Genomic DNA, 22,657 nt, shown 5'->3' with positions numbered 1-22,657 from the left:
TGTACATACAACATTCTTAAGTTTAGAATGTGTATGCAGCATTTCCAGAGCCATACAGGGGTATATCTGCAAAAGGACAAAGCAACGAAGCATTACCTTTGGAAGGAGGATGAGAAAGACTCTTGCACTACTGAGGTGGGAGTGGTTGCTGGTGGTGTCATCATACTGGCTGTATTTTGAGCAGCGGTAGCAGGCTGATGTGCTGAAGCATGTGGTGCAGGGGCAGAGGCAGGGCTGGTAGACACCGGAGCATGCTCAACAGGGCTACTAATCAGAGTTAAATTAAATAAAACAAAAAGCATCTTAAAAAGCTGCATTTCTAAAAGGACAGCAGAAAGCCTACTATGTTTGCACCTGAAGCTACAAACATAGTAGCGTGCTGAGTTACTGAGAGAAAAGCACAGTAATGCAAAGAAAAAAAAAGGCATTTGTTAGACTTTTCTGCACAAGCAGTTAGGACTGTAGTGTAGCCCTGCATGACTGAAGTTTACCCCAGGTCTCATACAGCACTTAAGTCCTGCTCCCACTGAAACCTGCGATAGGAAGCGTGGCGTGGAGTTCTTAGATGTCGTATTGACCCTGCCACAAGCTCTTCGAATTACGATAAATTTCACTCAGCATTCATTCCTGGAGCAGAAGTTTACATTAAGGAGTAAACCTCTTAATTAGATGTAGAAATGCAGTTTGAGGAACATTATTATAGTTCTGTAGCAGCAGGTTTCCTACAAGTTCTGGAAGCATAAAGATATAATCAGCACAGTTTTGTGCTAAGTTTAATCATTTCGCGCGATACGGGTACTGGAAAGATGTTTATAAAGTGTCCATTGACTCCTAGCTCATCTCTGCCCTAAATTCAGTTCACGTTCTGCTGGCCAGCCCATCAACCAATAAGAACACTTTACACATAAGAACAGTACACAACATATAAGGGGAAAATACAGCATAAAATGCTACTATCTCACACTGAGTCCTCTCATGGCATAGATAAATATAAACATTCATTTTATCTGTAATTGAAAAACAGCTAAATTTAAAAGAAAAAAAATTATTCTTCTGTCCTGTGGCCGTTTTACTAACATTTCCTTCATTACCTGCTATCTAAGCACACAGTGCTCATTAACATATTTTGTCCTTGAACCTTCACTCAGCTTTAGAAAGTATAACTCATACGTTACAGGTAGACAAACTGGGTGAAGTTGATCTATCAGACAACCTTGCATGGCAGCACAGTCAGAGTATCCACTGTTAAAAAATGAAACAATCTTTTGGGAGGCTCAGTTTGTCGTCTTCAACTATTTACAGGGGAGAATAAGGTTAGATATCAGGAAAAGGTTCTTTACTGAGAGAGTGGTCAGGCACTGGAACAGCCCCCCAGGGCAGCAGTCGTGGCACAGAGCTGCTGGAGGTCAAAAACCAGCTGCAAAATGCACTCATACATAGGGTCTGATTTTTGAGTGGTTCTGCATGAAGCTGTGAGAAAAAAGGGAAGGACGGAAGCATAATTTTGTCTTTAGACCAATTCTACAGTGGGTTTAACTAACTTTTATCTACCAGAACAAATAAGATGCCAAAAATTATAACCAATTGCAATTTGAGTTTTCAAATTATCATACTATTTTGGGGCATAATTTTCAGATATAATATGGCCATCTAATAGCCAGACATTAGGGTCATTTTTCTTGATGCCATATTTGTGTGTTATAGGTTATTTTCTTTAGCAGTTATCTCAGTGTGTTCAAAAAGAAAAAAAAAACAAACAAACAAACCAGAAACAACAAACCAAACTACACTATTAACCTAATTGTCTGATCCACATTGGTGAACATCATTAAAAACAATGGCTGCATTTTTACTCCTTCTCATCTAACTTAAGAGTTAGGTTCTTACATGACACCTATGAAGGTGACGGCATGTAAGTGATTCTGTCATACAACATAGAAACAATGCCCAGAATATTCTTTTCTGAGCATGCTAAAAATCAAATAACAAAAGGCAGCTCGCAGTTCCCAGACTGCTTTTCAGCTAGGTTTCAGCCCCTAAACATTCTTTCTCTCAACCTTTTTTTTCTGTAGTTTTTTCATCATGTATTTTCTGCCTTTCAGCCATTCTGCCTAACATTTTCTTATGCTCCTTTCAGAAAGGAGCTCTGATTTAAGATGGTGTGCTCCTCAGCAGCTAGAATGAATGTCCAGAATTCCTGACGCCTCTTGCTTTTTAAGAGACTGTCCTCTCCTCTTCTACCTTCTCCTCTGGGTTTGGTAGTCTAAATGATGGTATCTCTTATTTTAACTCAATATTTTACAATCTGATTAGCTGAAATTGAAGCATGCTTGTTACACCCAAGTTGAATGCAAACCACAACAAAAACAGAATGTTTTCTTCCTTACGAATTTCACCTGCAATTAGATAAATAGCAAAGGAGCTTTTGAAAATACTCATCTTGTTGGCAATTCTGGCTTGCAGGCCATTACGTGAAAAGTCTTGCAACAGTTTTGCAAAAGTTTGTTCATCACAATCTGCATTTAAGTTCAAGATGAACTTTTCTACCTTGATTCTTCCATTTCTGTAATACAGCACTGCAGAGCAGTGTAGTTGCATATTGTACATCCCAGCTATGGATCATGGGCTAGTCTATTACTGAGTTTAAATGCAGAGGAATATTCACAGGATTTCCCTCCTTCCCCCTGAGCAACAGCAAGTACTGGGGTTTTAGCATCACATGACATTGACCAAAACTTAATACTTGCTTTGACTTAGCAAACATGAAAAGATAGAAACTATACAATACCACACATCTATTTTATAATGGAATGTAATGCATGTTCTAACAACAATATATGATTTTGCCTATTCTGTCTTTCCATTACCACTGAAAAGAAAATGGTTACAGATTGCAAAAGAATCTCTGAGACCGCATACCTTGAGTAGAAGAAAATAGTGAGGTTAGTTAAGTGTGGAAAGGATCTTCAAAATGTACACCAAAAGACAATCTGTGATATATGTTTAAAAAAGAAGAGAGAGAAAGAGAGACAAAGAGAAAGAAAAGAGAAAGAAAAGAGAAAGAAAAGAGAATATATGTCGATATGGACCTGTGTGGAGAAGACGAATTTGAACTGGACAAACACATATGAATTAAATGCAAACATACTGATATAAAATTTAAAAGAAACAAAATTTTTTTATCTTACATGCTGTAATAGCTTTTCAGAGTGATTAAAGTGTTAGAGGCTCGATCACATTCCTGCAGGGCAGAATACATTAAGAGTTTAACAGAAAAAGGAAGTAGAATAGATGTATATGAAATAGGGAAAAGCCTTAAAAAATATCACAATGATCTTATTATACACAAGATGGACAGTTGACAATAATTCTCTATACTCAGTTTTACAGAAACAGTTCAGATTAACTTGAACTGTTATTAATTGATCCAATATAAATTTTGAATAATTTTACTTAGACATTCAAATAAAATAATTCTCTTTCCCCCCAAGACTTCCAATTTTTCAATTTTTTTTTTTTTTTTTTTTTTTAATTCCACTGTAGAAGAATTTTGTGAGCAGGTAAACGCGAATGGTGTTTTACAAACCAGGTGACAGGTTAATTTTTTCTCTAAAGGTATTACATATACTTTTAATCTTCACAGTATTGTGTATTTAGAGGAAAATCACAGGAAATGGATGTTCTCAAACATTTCCATTTTTGTTGTAACCAATAAACATAAAATCCATGATGTCAGTTAGGTAGATGAAAGTCAATACATATTCTCAACTGATTTTCACTTACGAAAGTAATACAAATCAGTAGAGGTTAAAAGGATAATTATGGTTAACAACCATACTGAGAAAATGTGGCAACAAATGCACTCTAAGATTTAAAATACCGTAATCCCAGTAGAGTCCTAACTTGTGACTTTCTGTCCAGAGAACAATTGAGTAGATTAGTAAAGCTGCTTTTAGTTTCCTTTATATAACATGAAGCCCTGTCTGTTTCAAGTAATCCAACAGAGCTCTTGTATAAAATTGAAAATATAAGGGACAAATCAAAAGGTATAGAAAAAATTCTCTATTTTACTGCTGCATTCATAGAAAAAAAAGGTGCCAGAGGAGGTATTTAGAGAAAGACATAGCTTGGAAGAGTTTTGCATTTGAATCTGACAGTGTTTGAGAAATACAGTGCATAACATCAGCCGCTGCTTTTCTGCAGAAGGTGCTTAATGACTTGTCTCTATGTCATAGATGAAATCCTTACAAGTAAAACCCACAGGAATTAGAAGTTGCTGTAATTTGTAGAACTTAGACAGCTGCCTTTTAGGCCATAACCATTTCAGTCTGGAAGAGTTAGAGATTGTTATTACCAAACCATTCCAAAGCTCCAAACCAGGTCAGTTGCGCAGTTACACATCACTGTGTACCTTTGATTACTGGATGAAGAAAGAGAGACTTTATGGCCAGTAGTGACACAACTGGCTTCCCTCTGACTTGTACTCACTCCAGGCCTCACAGAGCCCTTGGAGGCCATTGGCTTAGCACTGCCAGTGTTGGCACCCACGGTGCATGACTGAGGAGGCTGCAAAATACTGGAGGTCACACACTTTGGCACATATGTAGTAGCTGTAGCCCTGGGTAACAAAGATTACAAGCAAGTTGTAAAGGAGATATTTGTTATCAGGTCACAGATTCCCGAGGTAATAGGTTTTTGAGGAAGAGAGAGAATTCCAGTTACAGAAGATGCTGGTGTTTTTAAAATAAAAATAATTGTTTAAGTTTTATGGTTTTCAGAGGTATTACCATTTCATATCCACATCAAATAAAGCAGCATTCTAGAGTACGAACATCTATCCCCTTAAAGCAGCAGTTATTGTTTCTGTGCAGTGGGCAAAGCCTTTGGCAGGAACAGGGGCAGGAGTGTAACAAGGTAGCTGAAAAGTCAAGTCTGGTTTAGTAATTAAGGCTTCATTTTTCTGTCTCTTCTTTTTCCTGTAAGAAGATTTATATTTGTAAATATCCAGCATGTTCTTCAAGTATTCCTAAATTCTCACTGTAGGAGATCATCATGGTATTGCATTTGAAATCACAACAAATTTTGATGGCTCATTACTGCATAAGCCAGGGAAAGGATGCAAGAATTTTACAAGTACCTTGTGTTAAATCTGGAAACCATACTGCTAGGAATATCATAATAAGACACATGGCAAAGCTGCAACAATAACAGATGGAGGTGGATAAAAGCAATGGTTTGACAAACCATGCAAGATTAAGGCAATGCAGTGTGACACTAACAGCAGTCATAAATCAGATATAGTTCCTAGTAAAATCCAAAAGAAGAGATTTCAGTGGAGCAGCTGCATAGTTCTGTAGATGGTTTTACACAAATCAAACAACTACTCAAATGCTAGATGTGTTATTGAATTTTTTATTTACCTTATATACACTTGCTATGCAGGAATCAAGGTTTAAATTTTTATTTTATTTTATTTTTTTTCCTTTTTGACATAATTCTTATTTGCCCTGCGTGTCCAAGTGCCAGTTACCATTGCTTATATCATTAGTCAGGATGATGCTTGCACTTGGATTTCAATTCTATGCAATTTTTGTTGAACTGTGAGAAGTCTTCAGAACAAATATAAAAAGTATTTGTTCATGGAGGGGTGAATAAAATTGGAAAGAAATGAGGTAAAATTTGTTTCAAGGCATGAACTAACAAGCGACATTTCTTTGCTCCATTAAACAAAAGATTAGATTCATTTAAGAAGTACCTGTGCTTCAGCTCTTGTTTGTGCCTTCATAGATACATTTCTACACATAACTACAAAGCGTGCTGAGATTCTTTGGGAAAAAATCACTTTTGAAATGAAAGAAATTACAAAACCTCATATCCCATCAAGGATCACACAACATACACAAGAATCAGATACAGAAATGTTTATACAAAAGTTCCAAGCAATTAAATCCCCTTCCCTACTATGTCTGCTACCATCTCACATACCTTTCTGAATTCTACATCAGAAAGAAACGCCTAGCAAATCTGCTTAGTTGAAACCTATTTATTGAGAAGGCAACATTTATTGCCTTCTCAAATTTTGCATGTTTTTGAGGTAAGAGTAATAGGGGGAAGGAGGCCAACTAAATAGGGATAAAGGAGAAAACACAGAGCAACAATTACCTGTTTTGTGATGCTGCTGCAGCATTTTCTTTGTCTCTGCGAAAGGAGGGAATACCATATGAATAAAGGAAATGCAATTGTTATTTGTGGCAAAAAAAAAAAAAAGAAAAAAAAAAAAGACAAAATACAACCAAAAAACACACAGGGAAAAGGAACATAGGTTTAGGAAAAATGTTTGGTTGCCAAAAGCATCCTAGAGTGGTTGCTCATAAACCATAGCTACAAGAAACATCTTCAGCTCTTAAATGAAACTCACCAAATTTTCAGGTTTCCCCATGAGCATTGTCTCTCATTCAATATTAAAGAAAAACAAAGCAAAATTACCAGTTTTGCAAGTCTAATTTCTCATGCAAATCTGGCACGGTCTGTATGTATACAATTTCAAGAATAATTTTTACTTAGTTACTTCCTTTTTAAAAGAAAATTCCAGTGGAATTCCAATGAAATATATTCTTATGCCAAATCTCAGTGGTAAAAATAATCAGATTGGGGCAGTCCTTGAAGATCCAATACTTTAAAAATTATTAAAAAATAAATGGTTAACAAAAAACATATGGATTGCATATGCCTGGCATCACTTAAAAATTCTGTCCTACCCAAATAATTACTAGTTTTCTGAGTTATAAATTTTATTTAAACAAGAAGTTTCATCTCTTCAGAGAAGTAAGGAACAATTCAGCCTCAATTTTCAGTGATAGTCTGTAAATCCTATCAACACACTCATAGAAATAACTGATTGATTTGAGTGCAAGCAACTCTATATTTGTGGAAGAATTGTAAAGACTGTAACCCTTAATCTTTAGACTCCTATGTTTGAGATCTAGGTGAGTTAAATATCTGAAATAAGTCTCAAGATTTAGCAATATGGTGATGATTATTACTTTTTAGGACAACACTCTCAGACATATGGCTTGAATTTTGGGTGGTCCTCTCTGGAGCCAGGAGTTGGATTTGGTGGTCCTTGTGGGCTCTTTCCAACTCTGGATAATCTATTATTAAAGATTATACTGTCAATATAATCAGCCTCTGACAAGAAAATCGGCTGGAATCTCAGCGTGTTTAAAGTTAAAATGTGCCAAATTAGAATATTTCCCACAACTGAGATATAAAATTACAAAATACACAGCAAATGCCCCCATTCACCCAAGAGAATCTCCTTCCTGAAAAGTCCTTCCAAATAAGAAACACAGATATTAATTTATCGTGATTTGGTGTGCTCTGATCGTTGTCTTACATTATATTTTGAAAACTACTCAATATTTTTCATTAGAAGTATTTTGTATATTTCTGTGTTTCTGTGTGTACACATGCATACGCATCCTTCTCGTGGTTTAACCCAAATAAATTTAGAAATACTTGTCTATCAGCAAAGACTTCAGCACAGATATTCTCTAACCTCCCAATTTTTAAAATGCCCAACTAAAATGTAACCCTCAAAATAAATGCATTGAAGCCAGACTTTCAAACACAACAGTAGATTTGAAACGAGACTCAGATGTGTCTGCCTGGCTAAGAATGTTGTTACTGTCTGAATGGAAGAACCTGACTTCAAAGTAAATACCCCAGTAAGATGAATTGCTCACCACTCTAAAGCAATGAGAAACCAAACACTGCCTTATGGTAACAAAGCTGAGATTTCACTGGAACATCCTGTATAGTAAAACCAGGCTGAAACAAAGTGGGGGAGGACGGATTAGAAATTGGTAGAGAGTGGCTAGGGTGGGAAAGCGTTAGTATACTGAGAGTCATCACCATGCAAGTCTGATAATAAATAATTACAGTTGCAGCCTGAAGATAAAATAAAGCATTGTCTAATGTCAGTGTTACGAAATACTCATGAAAAATTATAAAGCCAAAAGGCAGGCAGCTAGGGGTTGAGCAGAAGCAGTATTAGGCCTCTGGTAAAACTGTTAATCTGATCTATTAATCTGTTTCTGCTTTGCTAGCTATGGCTATGCTGAGAAATGCAGAACATCACTTGAGCTTGAGATAAGGATTTTACAAAAGCTTTCTTCCTGAGTTTACAAGTATAACAATGCTGAGTAACGTGGCAAGGGGAGTTGAGAAGGTTACGGAGATAGGTAAGTGTAGTAAACGTGCTTCCACAGAGTAAAGCAAAGAAAAAGGCAGAGTAAAGGGAAAGATGAGCTCAAAGGCACACAGTACTTTCTCAGTGTTGCTTTCAGGAACTATTTCTCTTCTCAGTCAACAGGAATAATTCCTGCTTGGTTAATAGTGAGAAAGGCTCAAGATCAGCTGTGTCTTACTGGTGATACTTGCATTTTGAAGATCAAAAATTGAATACCCTGCCGATGTTACAGTCAAAATGTTTTTTGCAAACTCAATACAGAATTAAATTTACTTTTGAATCAACTACATCACTGGGACAAGCTTGGTAAAGTTCATACTCTCTCAACACGTACAAAATCAGCTCAGAGTATTGTGGGCAGTCTGTATCCAACATTAGTGGATATTAGTTTTGAGCTAACTGGGTGAGATTTAGTATTAATGATTTCTCTGCACTCCCTTTTGTCCCAGCAAAATAGCTTTTGATAGAGGGACCTCAGTCAATGACTATTTGACAAAACACTGCAATTCCCACAAGGTTTTGTTGAACACTGGACATATCTCTCAAACAAGACTTAAGTATGGAACATACTGTCTGTCCCAATTATATAGTTTGTTATACAGCAGAAAATATTAAATGTTACCTTCTCATAAAAAATGTGCTATGTGATATGGTCATAAAGACTGAGTTAATTGAATGATTAAGATAGAGTCATATTCTCTCTCACACTAGCACGAGTTTGAGAAACAAAATGTAAAATTCATTTGCAAGCCAAACTTGTGTGTTCTACTGGACCCTAAAAGATCAAAGACCCTAAAAGAGCTGCCACTGAATGAGAAATTATGTGCTAAGCAGAAGAAACTTAGTGATTTGATTTCCAAATATAAAATAAAATGAGAAAAATTCCCAATCATTTATATATAACAAGTATTGAGATACTAAGCTTGTGCCTTTCCTTAAAGAATCTAGACTTGCTCTTGAACAGCTCCTCTCTGTGCCATCAAAATGTTTTAGACAGAGAATCAATCTATAATGAAGATCTGATGTTATGAGGAAACATTGGCATCCTAAGAGACCACAAGGTCCTTCAACTCCTTTCTGTGTTTCAATACTGAAGCAGTACTGAGAATATAACACATATATTCTCAGCATTCTCCTGCAGAATTTTTTTTTTCTGCATTTTACACACAAGGAACTAACTCTTAATAGAATTACTAATGACCAAATAGAAGGTCCATGGCAGGGCAGAGAATTGAAATGAATCAGCATTTGAATCCCTAACTGAGCACTGTAAACATCAACTCATTCTCTTTAGCAAGAGATTATGGAGTGATTTGTTATAAATGTTAGTATGCAGACTATTGGTATTTTCTTGTATAGATCACCCAGTAGCTTTCTATCAAAGCAGACACCTGAAACATATATTGGCCTCTTTTTAAAAGAGGAAGTATTTATTAAGAATTACAGATTATTAGGGTCTCTCTCTCTTAAATTAAAAAATTCTTTTTCTAGCATTTTATTGTGAATTTGCAGGACCTTTCCTAACTAGACCAATAGATTTTATCCTACTACGTGCTTACATTTACATAAACACATTCTCTTAGAAATCAAATTTCCTTTCAAGAAGTTGAAGTCACAAAATATTTTTTCAGAAATTTCTTTTAGGGTGCCTGGGAATAAAATTAAATGAAGGCTATTTAATAATTGCCTTCCAAACATTTTTTTCTTGACAGCAAGAAATCCTGATGCTGTTGGACACTCTTTACTGAGCCATGGTAACTGCTGATCCAGTTCTGATTCGGTAAGGCAATTTTTACCTTTGTGTTTGGAGCTGAGAATTTTTCCATTAACACGTGGATATAAAACCATTGAGATGGCTTATCTTTTTTTTTTAATCCCCAATGCTATGTTTTTGTAACTGCAACAAACTATTACCTTCACAGAGACACCACAGGACACACACAAAAAAATCATAGGCAGTTAACTGGAAAGGATAGAAGATAATGCTGGTATCATGCTGGTTTAGTTCAAACTTTAGCTTGGGATAGAAGAATAGCTAGTCTCTCTTTTTCAGCCACCTTAGTTAAGAATGTGAGCAGCCCACGCCAAAACAACTGCAGTTTAACCTGCTAATATGTCTGCTTTTCAAAACAGGAAAATCCATTTCTCCCAGAAGGTGCTTTGGTTTGCACACACAGTGCCATAGAATAGGAAAAGCACTGTCAGATATTCATTAAAAAAAAACCATACAGGTACTTATTCTCAACAGGTACTACAGAACTCAGTCAAAGCAGCTCACTAAATCAAAGCAAATCCCTCCTATGGATTTTAGTGGCATCTAGTAATATGCTATCGCATTAAGCATTCAAATAATTATTGAAAACTATTTCAATTGAAATTGAAATAAAGCAGCAACTGTGCTGTGTGTGTTGAGGTAATTTGTCCAAGATTTATATAGAGACATTTGACATGCAAGTATGCTCTCCAATTTATCTTATTGGTAAATGCACCATTTTAGTAAGAACAAAGACTGTAAAATCCTGAGTATATGGAACATCTTGAGCTTGGATATATTCCAGCTCAAAACAAACAAACAAAAAACTGCAGATAACTTTCCCTATCTTGGCCTTAATTCTGCAATCAGATCTGAACATTTCCCTCTACTGTTCAAGAACTCTACTGGTAAAGCACAAATATCTGCCAGCAGGAACCTGACATAGGAATCTTTCAGATTGTATTTAGGACCACTGTAGACAAGGACAGTGCACAGGTTCAGATACCAAAGGATACCTAAGCTGGGAAATGATTCCCCTTTCACTGAAGCATGTTTTCATTATTGAAACTTCACATTGCTTCAGAGAAGCTGAGAGAACTCATAGACCTCCTTACTGTCAGCTGGAAGTTTTTCAAGCCAATTTTTTATTTGTGCACTCAGATACACTACTATGCCTTTTTGCTTAGATTCTTAAGACAAATAACCAAGTATGAGATAAAGCAGTTGTCAGTATTTTTTCAGAACATGGGTTACGTTTTATTTCACAGATTCCCTTAAGAGTTTTCTTTATTTCCCTTCCTCTCATTGGTAATTATATAACATTCTGGGTCAACAATTGATTACATGGAAATGAACTATTAGGAAATTATTAGTACCTAATATAATTCTGTTAACATTAATGCAATTTAGAAACAAAGAAAAAGGAAGCCAGTGCTAAGCCATCGGCCAGTTCTCCAACTCATCTTACACAAGGCTCTGTGAATCACTCAGATGATCCACAGACCACAGCTGGGTGCTTCCAGGTTACACATGCCTCTTAGAAACCTGTTACATGCAAGAACTGCTTTTTCCTTGTTAGACTGAAGGCAGTGGAAGAAAACAGTACAGTAAGAGAAAGCTGTGCCATGCACTGGTATTTTGGTTAGCCATGAGCATCAGTGGCAGGATGTGTGTAGGCATATGTATACTTATGGGATGCATACAGTTCCACAGAAGGAAGGAAAGCAGTGTGCGTTTCTGCCAGTGAAGAAGCAAGTGCTGACCATGAACATGCAAAAGACTGAGATGATAAGTAAGAGATATTAAAACACAGCTCACTACAGCCAAAAAGTGAACACAAAAGTGAATCATGAGCGTCGACAGTCTCTATTATTCTTATGTGTTACTTACTTTATTACTATTCCATTGAATTTATTAATTTCATATGAAATTCCATCTCACTCCCTCAGTTATAAGTGAGTGCATTCAACGGGATACGATAGACCTCACGGCTCCCACCTTTGAGCAATTTGTTCTACAGAGAACTGGCTTCAAAAAAAGCCATCTATGATATCTAAATTCACTTTTCCCATTGAACTTCAAGGAGTGTTTTGGGGAAGGAAGACATACTCGATCAATTTACCCTTCTGGATTCACTCACAAATCCTTAGAAACAATCGAGTTTATTTGCTATTGCAATGTTTTGCTTTGTTGCTCTTCAGACATTAAAAGGTAAGCAGGGATAAGAATAAATAGATTTACTTAATATTATTTACTGTAGTAATGTTGCTGAAGTGAAAAAGCTAGATACCAAACTCTGCTTTATTTTGTGTGCTGTTATAGAAAAGTAAGCTATACTCTGGGAGGATTTTTGGTAATCTGCTTAGTGTGCAGAAAGAAGCCATGCTAACCTCTGTAAATTTTGGCATATGAAGGAAGAGGATCAAAGTACCTTACATCTTGTCTTGGTGGTATCAGATAGATAGCTTTGGAAATGAGAATAAGGCCGCTGTTCTTGAAAGCAAACTTAAGTCAATTCATTTTCATGTACATTGGAGAAGGTCTCTAATAAAAGGCTGATTAATGAAAGCTATTAATTGGTTTTACCAAGACCTACCACAAGAACTACTACTATTATGTACCATACCAAGATTCTAGCTTTTTACATTTGCAAATTAGAATTTGTGCAAGTGCCCCAGTATTTTCTAAAGAAGCCATGGAATCAATCAGCTTATTCCCTGCAGGAGCCTGAAAGTACAAGTGAAAGATTGGTCGCCCCTTCCTGTTTATTCCTTTTTACTAAGAAGGTTTTAGACAATTCTGTGATAGATGAGATACGCTTCTCAAAAGTGATAAAGCACTCCCTAGAATTCCTGTCCCTTACACTCCACACCATTGTGCATAATGAGAAATAAACAGCAATGAAGAGAAAGTGACCTTTACGTTTATTACGTAACAAAAAATTCCCTCTCCTATCCATGCGGGCAGGTGTGAAAAGAAGGAGGCAAGAGAAGGAGCCACAGAACTTTTCTTCTCTTGATTTCCATGCACAAAAGGAAGTGAGGTCAATTTCTCATGCCTGCTTTCCTAAAGACACACTTGCCACATCCATCAGCATGCCCTGCATGCAGTCAGTAGTCCTGCTGCAAACTAAGCACTCTAAGAGGTGAGGAAGAGACCATTTGTGTAGGAGACAAAGCAGCAATATTCAGGAAAAAGGTTAGTGTATAACAAACGGTCTTATACCACAGCAGAAAATGAGCATTTCCCTGTGTCATAACCAGACAAGCAGATTTACCTGGAAGGCCTTTTGGTTTTGATTTCCTAGTGGCATCAGCTTTGCTGTATCTTCGTTAAATGCTTATAACACTAAGGCTTCACTGGAAGCACTGGGAAGGACAGGGGACTAATATCTCTATCTGCATCCTGCGTTTTACTATCCTTTTTGGCATGGAGATTACGTAGAAGACACTCATCACCATCTCAGTGTCCTCCACTCGATGTAAGAGTCATGATTCAAAATATATTCAACGTAGAGCAGATATACCTGCCTATCATCAAAGCCATTTTAAAGAACTACATGACTCACTGAGTCTTCAGTCAGGAACCCAGTTTAAGTTTTACTGTCATTAACTGAGACTAGTTTTCCTATGGAAAACAGCAGACTTCTGCAAATGGTCAAGAAACAGTGAAAGATGAGGTTGACTGATCAGAGGCAACTTAGAATGAGATAAGCCTGGACATATTAAAAACAGGAAAACTTGACCTCCAGCCAAAACAAAGCTAGCAGACTCTCATAACTATTCATGAATTCTCATCAGGTCTAAGCCTGTCATAGTCTCCAGCAATGAGAGATAACAGAATGACAAATGCAGCCCAGCTTCTCCATCTTACAGAAAAAACCTGCCTCCTCCTCAGGAAGGAAAAACACAGCCTGTTAGCATTTACACGAGGAAATATTTGCAGCATGAATTTCTGGGGCTTGGAGATCACCAGGACAACATAAAAGCAGATTTTTGAGGTGTAAGAGTTAAGGGGTTGCCAGGTTAAGTATAAACAAGAAACTAAATTAAAAAATTAATTTTTTTTTTAAAGGGATTGGATCAGTAGAAAGATATTGTAGTAAACAACCTTGCATTAGGGGTTAAAGACGGCAAATTCTACAGGATTTTTCTCATTTTAAAAGTTCAAAAAATTACCAACTATTGAAGAGTTTTTTCTATTACTTTTTCCTGTGGTTACATGAAGGACTGAAATTCTACAAGCTCATAGAGTACTGACAGTTAATTTTCTGTCCTCCAGGGAAATGGTTTATAACTCTCTCGTTATGATTACATGGCTTATGTGCACTATTGTTAAATCCACAGAAGCAGAAATAAGGGGAAGATGTCCCTTAACTACATTTGCATTAATTTCACTACTAACCAAACTGTGCTTTTCTGATTATTTAAAAGTATCTTTGAAAATGACATAAATATTCAGATATAGTACAGACATTTTCATTATAGTACATGCACTAGAACTATTTGAAAGAAATAGTATCCACATATTATGTTCATAAAACATTTAAGGATACCCAATTCCTATTTAAGTGAAACTCCTATCATGTATTTATTCAGAAAACCATTTAATTTGGTTGAATACTAGAATGAAGACTTTCTCTTTAGGTACATTCATTATCTGTTTAAAAACAAGTAAATTGCATAATTACAGTTTAAATTCTCCTAAAATCATCTACACATAAATAAGATTTACCCATTCTGAATTGATGTCTGATATTAGCAACACGCAGGAGAAGTGAAAATGTTACTCTTCTTTTGTGCTGGTATCAGTTTATGCTGATTGTCCACAGGTACTATTGAGATAGGATTGGAATTTGTTTGCATTCCCATAAGGAAAATATGAATGAACACTATACATTAAATGGAATGTTTACTCAATTGCTACAGTACTTATATTTTAAAAAGTGAAGTACATTTTAAAATGGACTGCTGTCCTTGTACTCTAAAATACAAGTCAAACTTTTTTTTTCCTTTTTTTTTTTAATTTTTTTTTAATTTTTTTTTTTAATTCTTTAAACCCTCATATTTCGTCAATTTATGCAAAATCCTTCAAGAATACCAGCTTTTCCTGCCCACAAAATGAGAGTTTCAGCATGTTTTGTTCTCACCAATATAAATTGCAGATGTTCAAAAGCTTCAAAAATTATTTCAATGTTTTCACTGAATTTCAAATTCACATGTTAATTTCTTTGGTCAGAATTACTGCTACCAGATAAAATAAGCTAGCCTGCCATTTAAAGAATAATTTAAAAAAAAAAAATGTTATTTGGGCTATAAGCAAATCTGCAACAGAATTAACCTTTTGTTGCTTTATTAGCAGAAACTTCAGTTTTAATCAATGCTAAGGTCTGCTAATGCAGATTGCTAAGGGATCATATCAACCATTTCTATGGAAACCATAGATGTAGATGTAATTGAAATACTTTTTTATTATCATTTAATGATCAGAGCATAAACTAGAAGTGATACTTCTCTGGGTGTACTTTAACCAAAAAACAGAAGCACATGGGGGCCTTTTGGATAGATGTACCTCAGTTTGATGAGCACAGTTTAAAACTGAAGCACTGTTGTACTGTTCAAATAGAAAGATCCCATTTCACCAGCAGTGTCTCAAGGGCCTTTATACATTAATGTGTCAGAGAATGTACATTATTAAAAAGGAAATCTGTAAAGGTATTATCAGTGTCTTGTCATCTAGCATTTATTAATTATGCCATGTTCTCTTTCACAAGTAAGAAAGATTATTTCAATTATTTTATCAGGTTGATTCTAGTTCAGATAGTTTAAGGGTCAGTAAGAACTACAGCGAAGAGGGAAAAGCTTTTTGACCAAATTTTCTACTGTGGAAAGAAAAGTGCACCTTTTTTCAACAATCAGTTGAATCAGTTGAAGAATTGTCTTAAAAAGGAATGAAGTACTGTGTAAAACAGGCACATCATTATTTTAGTTTTAAATCCGTTTATTTGAGATAAAGCATGATGCTATATACAGAAAAAAAAATGTGGGTCAAAGCAAGAGCAATACAGAATGGGCAACATGTCCCTTTGAACTTCGGAGTTGCTTTTATAAACCTCAGTGCACCAACAGTACTATATATGTCGTCTTACTCCTAAACACCTCTAGCAAAAAGTCAATTCCTTGCAGGTCCTGAACAACCACATTCTATCCTTCATCCAATGACAAATTCAGATTTCAAATATTATAGCAAGTAGTCTTATCAAATAAGTTTTACTAGCATTATATACTGAAGAAAAAATGATAACGCTTAAGTCTTATTTCAAACAGCATCGTTTGACTATGTGAACTAAGCAGGTTGTACATTTAGCAAACGCTTGGCCAGGCTCAGACAGCTTTCCTTTTCATCCTATGTTCTCATATTTAATTATCTTTACAGCAATAAAAGTCAATAAAACCTAAGTCTCTCTCCTAAAGAAACACTGTGAATAACTTTCATTTTCTCCTGTAAGTAAAGTCAAAAAAGTAACACAATGATCTTTTCCTTCTATCTGTATATTGAAGTTGCATTTGATATCGTAAAGGACAAAAGCTAATCTACTTTATACCAAAGAACGTGAACAAGGCAGTATGATTATTTTTGCTTTTGGTGACAGTGAGTGAATTCCAGGCTAACAACAGAAAACTACCAAAGACGGGCACTCAGAAAAAATAAAAACAACCTAGCAATCATCTTTCCTGTACGTGTGTTACACTCTTAGGCTTTAACTCAGGATAGCAGTTATTTCTTTCCTGTAATTCTCTCTCACATCTTTGCCCACTGAATGTGGGCTTTTAACTTTTAACATTAAGGATTTGCGCCGACAGGCCGTGATGCCAGTTGCGCAATTTGGCAAAGCGTGGGCTGTTACGTTCCGTTTCAAACCTTTCCCTGTGGCATGAAGAAAGAGAGAGAGAAAGACAGAGACAGAGCAAGAGAGAGAGAGAGAGAGATACAGAGAGAGAGACAAAGAGAAGAAAGAAAGGAGGGAGAAAGAAAGGGATTAGGGAACATGGCTACCACTCCCCTGCCTTATTATAATTAGGGCAATGGCAATTTATTTGGATTTGTTTCCCCGGCTTTTGAATCAGTGCAAAGAAAGCTGGACGATCCTTTTTAGACCATGAATGAATATTTTTGCATTTGTTCATTTCTGAGGAGTAATTTGAAGTAACTTTATATTCTATGACTTAAATTTGGTATTACAGGTCTGCTTTTGCTAGAAATGCAGTGCAATCCCATTGTTTTCCTGCCAGCAGATTCGCTTGGCTCTCCCCTCCCCAACCCAAGCAGTCATTTAAAGTTGATTCAGTACAGGAGCAAAATTATTGCAAATATTTTCCATTCCGTAACTAATACATAGGCCAGCATATTTATATCTATTTCTCATGCTGTCCTATAAGGCCATCAGATGCAGCATTCAGCAGTAGTTTCTACAGGTTTCTCAACAGAAGCAAGTACAGGTATTTCTGATCATTTGTGTTGAAGAGCAGAATAACCTGGGATTTTCAAAAGTGCAGTCCTGTGAATAACTGACCTCCCCCTGCCAGTTTTGACTGCAGTCTGGTGCTCTTGAGCAAGTTGTAAGCAATGTTCAGCACCTCTCAGACCTTAACTTTTTCTAGATGTTCTATAGCTTAATTTAAGATTTTGCAAACAAAAAGTGGATGGAGGAGGATGTGGGATGAGAGTGTACTCAAGGAGAAGTATGTTATTTACAAATTTATTTGATCAATTGCAAACAGATTATTTTACCTGTTCTGCCTATTATTTAAACTCAAAGTTAACTCTGTTAATTGTAGCAGAACTTGAGAGTGAAATCAGTGGAAAAGAAAGGAACAGACCAAACTGGTTTTACTCCTCAGGCTGAATATAGCACAAGACATTGAACAGTGTAAATATCAACAAATTCACTGATATTTCTCAATTTTCTTTCTAAATCTAAGGGAGTCTTTATGTATGACTTCCTAAACTATCTTTTAATTACTTAAAAATATAAAAGTATTTATTGCTGAACCACTAAAAGTGTATGGTGGCATTTATTCCAGTTACACTGAAGTGCATTAGCTACAGTGGGTCTTGAATTTCATGAACTCCCTCACTGCTTTAAAAATGTATCCCTCCATTCAAGGAAATGGCATTAAGAAACACCTGCCAATCTTGAAACAGATACCATCTTTCTGGAAACTGTTCTGTAACAGTCATCACAACAGCAAATTAATGTTTCCACAGCAAGTTATAATCGTATGTGCGCCTTCAAAGTAGCAGTAACATGAGCAAAAGGAAGTCATGCTCTGCATTCAGTGATGTTAACAGAAAATAAATATTCTGCCTCCTGAAGATTCTAAGTCTTACCGATACCACTCAAAGCGTATGTTAAGAAGTTAGAAGCAGCAATCCAAAAGTGACTATTTTTATGTAAAATGAGCCTGCCAAAAGTGAGCCACGTGTTCCTTTTTCCAAGTGTTCGGAGGAAATCTTACTGCCGTCTCATGCAGCTCTTGCTGACTACACTGAAGAACTGACACAGAGACAACGGAAAGCACCAGAGGGTGACTGCTCACAACATGCTCTAGGACCAAAGTCATTCATTCTGGCAGTTTACATTTTGAAACATTTAATATTTTTTTTTTCCATAAAGCCAAAACAAGATCAGTGCAACATTTAACCTGACAAGCTTCACACCCCACAATTCTGTGACAGCCTTTTGCGTTTGAGAGCCCAGGAAGCCTTCCAGCTGATCTCCTAACCATGGGCATGGAGCAAAACCTGGTTGTACAGGCTGTACAGTGTCTACCATTATTATGATGGTAGAGTGAAGTTCAAGTATTAATTCTGTGCATCTGACATAGCTTCTTCCACCCTTTCCAAAATCAAAAGATGAAACAGAGAGAGGTCCAATCAACCCAAGAAAACATATGATGGACGCATGCACAACCAGTGCCTGTGCTACAAAATCTGTGGGTAGGGTGCATATAATGTATGAAATAGGCACCAGGGCACCAAGATGAGGCAAGTACTATCAGTTTGCTATGAAAGAGGCCCTATTTCACTTCTTGCACCAGAGCTTGTGATGTATTACTATACACACACTACTACTAACTATCCACTACAATATTCCCTTCTGCCTCTACTAACAAAGAATGTCCTGAAACTTCTTTTGGTAATCCAGATATGCTTAAATATACTCAGAATCATTACTGTCCTTGTGGTAAAAAAAAAACAAAAACAAAAACAGTAGCATTAATACATTAAAACTGCAGAAAATGTGCAATGCATAGTAAATACAGTCATGTGCTTTTAAGTTACACTAAAAAATGTAATTTACACTATGCATGTTGATGTACTAACTTTTGCAATCCACCTAATATCACATTAAACTTCCACTATCTAGTGTTTTACAAAGCCAGAAACTACATCCAGAAAGATCACTTCTTTAATAAAATATATTACTATCAGATGTGTGTATAGGAGAACTGTTACATTTGCTACAGTATTTCAAACCCCCCCGTAGTAAGGATTCACATGTGTGCTATTACATCAAAACATGTAACGTAGGGTACATTTTCTAAGAGTTAGGCGTGTACATTTGATAGGAGAAATGAATCCAGCGGGGATGTAATGCCAAGCCCGATGTTCAGGCACCCACCCATGAACTTCGGTGAACTGCAATAAAAGGCTTGTGGCAGACATAAAACTGGAATTCTGCATACTGTATTTTCATAGGGAAAATGACAGCCATCTTTCTCACTAGCTCAACTTCATAGCTTGGACTGTGATCGAAAGCTCAAAGTATTCATAGAAGAAACATGCTGGTAAAAAGATGATGATGACAAAATAGAGCAAGTGGATTGAATATCACAGAAATCACAAACCCAACTAGTGGTGTAGAGTAGCTAATGTGAAATAGGAGTTTGAAGTATGGAAATAGAAAATCAGGCTTACATGCAGGATGCTCCAATTCAACTTAAGTTATTAAGCTGTACACAATAATGTAACAAAAAGTGGATCCCTGGCAGTATAGGAAAACCTAAGATGATCACAGGCCTTTAATTCCTTGTTTTATTTCTGAGCATACTCATTTTATCAGCATTATTGTTAGGTCATAGAAGGAGACAAATATATTTCACCTCAGCAAAAGCAGTCCTGTGCTTCCTTATTATGCAAGTTTTGGTTACACTTCCAACAGAACGTGAGCAAATGATTATGGATACGAATAGAAAAAAGCTCCTTTAGTGTATTGTTTCAGATGAATCAGATGTCAGTCAGGATCATCCAAATAAATTGCACATAAATTTCAATGCTATCACAACATTACATATTCTCATACAGTTACACAATCAAGCAGTTACACAGGATTTGGTCTTAGAATCTCGCTGCATTCACACACACAGTAAAGTACATAAAAGTTGCATGGGCAGGGAGCTTTCAGATTTGAACACACTTTTTTGTACTGCCTTAAATGCATGCCAGTTTGTTAACCCTTTTCATTCAAATTACTCTCACGGATAGCATTTTAATTTTAGTTATTTTTAAGTAACTGTGTTAGAGACAATGTGTAAGGCAAGAAAATAGTTGTATATGCTAGTATTAATGCTGTTTTAAAACATTATTTGGTTATCACAAGGGACAGAAGCCATGTTTTTCACAAGGAGTCTCTTACCTTGATCTCCTCAGGGCTTCTTCATCTGGATCTTGCACTGCAGGAAAAAACCATTTCCATTAGAACAGAAATGAAGAAAGAAATAATCAGCTACGTGATAAAATTACAAGTTCTTCAGAAAAGCGTCAAAAGCCTGTTTAAAGGTACACTGATGCTGACTTTACAGCAGTGGCTTTTGTAACAGTGAGAAGAGGAGCAGTTTCCCTAGAGCTAGGCAGAAAGATCTTAGGAAAGCGGCTATTACTACAACATCCTTTACTAGCAGCATTTCATAGCTGTAGGCAACGACCCTGCAGAGAGGGCTTGCTGTTCTGTGCTGTTCTGTGGAATCACGTCAGCGTTAGCAGTAGATTAATACAAGGAGAAAAAACTAAATATTTCTCTGTGATGTTGGAAAGGTTCTTAAACTAGAACAGAAACAAGATCTGAATTTAGCACCAGATGGTCAGAAAAGTATTTCTGTAGGCAATAACCAAAGAAGTTCAAACTCATACAATGTTCACCAAAGATTTAGGTTTAGACTAGAGGCTGATAGAGGAACATAGGTACAGTACAAACAATGATCCCTAGTTTTTTGTTTTTTACTTCAGGAATTCACTTCTATAAAAGTCTGTTACAAGATACTTAAGTGCTTTATCCTTTCTCTAATGAATTGAAGACTTTTATGTATAACTGCTGGAAGGGTCACTGTGCATAGATTACATTTGTAAGAAAGGATTATATGGTCCCAGATAAACTTTTACTGTACAGTCTTATACTTATTTTGGTGAGACCCTTGGCAGATCAAAGATTTTCTTCATAAAGTATAAGGTGAGACACAAAACTCGGATTTCCTAATTCCCTTAATTTACATATATAAGGCTTCTTAGCCCTCCGTGACAACAACTGCAAGAAGAATGTGAACCAAGTATTAGTCACCAGCGTTAGGATAAGAAAATAAAGAGACAAATCTAAAGCCAGGATGAGGAAGATGCTTTGTTATTTGACTTACTGAACTCTGTTCCAGTCATCTGAGCAAGGATGCGAAAAGACTTAGACTGCAGGTTGGCAGAACGGCGGCTCCAGTCTTCAGTTTCATCTTCAGGCTTGTTCTGAGTTTTGAGAACAGCCTGATACACCGGAGATGCACTGTCTACGTGAGGATCTTTAATAGGAAGGGTACTGCAATTCAGAAAGTGAAATGTTGTGAAACAACACGCGGCAGCTTTCATCTTAACTTCTCTCTGGTCTTACAGCTTCTCATCCGAACTAACAGCAATTCAAAACAAAAGGACAAATACATAGATTAACATCAGGTGAACTAAGAAAGATTTTGCTCGTTATAACTGTGCAATCATTCAAACCCTTATATTAAAAGCACTGTGAAAATGGTTTGGAGATACCTGTTCATGATTCCTCAGCCAAAGCAGCTATAAGCTTCTGTGATGATATAAAGGAGACTGTGATGATAAAGGAGACTTATTTCTCCAAGCATTCTGACCAATATTATTTCTTATAAAAACAGCTTTGTGTTGGTACTGTTTTACATTATGTTTCATTACAGTTTTGGGCCAGTGTATTTTAAGGTAGCACATAAAAACAGAGAATGCATTTTATTATATTATTAATGTAATAAACTTTTTTACTATTATCTATTTTTTTCCTTTTCAGAGGTCATTATTCTCAGACAAAAGTCTGAATTCAAACTCAAGCTGCAGCAACTACAGATTCATTGCCTACTTTTAGTAGAAAAAAAGATGACTTGTACTCAAGACTTACTCAAGTATTTTATATCTAAAAACTTCAGCAGTAAAATGTACCTCAGGCTTTTCCAATGTCTCTCATCATCTTGCACCATGATATCCAGGAGGAAACTTCTAATTTTTCACATCCAAAGCCAAAACTACAGATCTCTGTAGCACACCTGAGGTTAATGTGCTTGTTTTGTGTTGTTTTTTTTTTTTTCCCTCCTGCG

General features: G+C 36.2%; 2 protein-coding genes and 1 long non-coding RNA gene across 6 annotated transcripts in view; 1 reads left to right on the top strand and 2 right to left on the bottom strand.

Annotated features, from left to right (window-relative positions):
• LOC122159815 (LIM domain-binding protein 3-like) overlaps positions 1-3,041 on the bottom strand; it is a 29,684-nt gene extending 26,643 nt beyond the window's left edge. The window contains exon 1 of the mRNA XM_042817676.1: positions 97-3,041. Within this exon, the coding sequence (XP_042673610.1) occupies positions 97-428 (332 nt within the window). The 5' untranslated portion in view covers positions 429-3,041. The remainder of the gene's footprint in view (positions 1-96) is intronic.
• The window catches only part of LOC122159818, a 58,913-nt gene extending 36,566 nt beyond the window's left edge, over positions 1-22,347 (top strand). For all 3 annotated transcript variants that reach the window (XR_006168639.1, XR_006168637.1, XR_006168638.1), the window contains exons 4-5: positions 9,964-10,031; positions 20,718-22,347. This is a non-coding gene — a long non-coding RNA (uncharacterized LOC122159818). The remainder of the gene's footprint in view (positions 1-9,963; positions 10,032-20,717) is intronic.
• The window catches only part of LDB3 (LIM domain binding 3), a 78,684-nt gene continuing 72,080 nt past the window's right edge, over positions 16,054-22,657 (bottom strand). The window contains exons 7-9 of one of the 2 annotated variants that reach the window (XM_042817678.1): positions 21,695-21,864; positions 20,704-20,740; positions 16,054-16,931 (exon numbers count right to left, since the gene is read on the bottom strand). In XM_042817678.1, the coding sequence (XP_042673612.1) occupies positions 16,835-16,931; positions 20,704-20,740; positions 21,695-21,864 (304 nt within the window). In that variant the 3' untranslated portion in view covers positions 16,054-16,834. The remainder of the gene's footprint in view (positions 16,932-20,703; positions 20,741-21,694; positions 21,865-22,657) is intronic. The other variant, XM_042817677.1, reaches the window with a different exon arrangement.

This window comes from Centrocercus urophasianus, unplaced genomic scaffold, assembly GCF_019232065.1.
Source record: "Centrocercus urophasianus isolate 14NV4802_14NV808 unplaced genomic scaffold, USGS_Curo_1.0 seq_17, whole genome shotgun sequence".
NCBI lineage: Eukaryota > Metazoa > Chordata > Aves > Galliformes > Phasianidae > Centrocercus > Centrocercus urophasianus.
The sequence above is the reverse complement of the archived record's forward strand: the minus strand, read 5'-3'. Positions and strand labels throughout refer to the sequence as shown.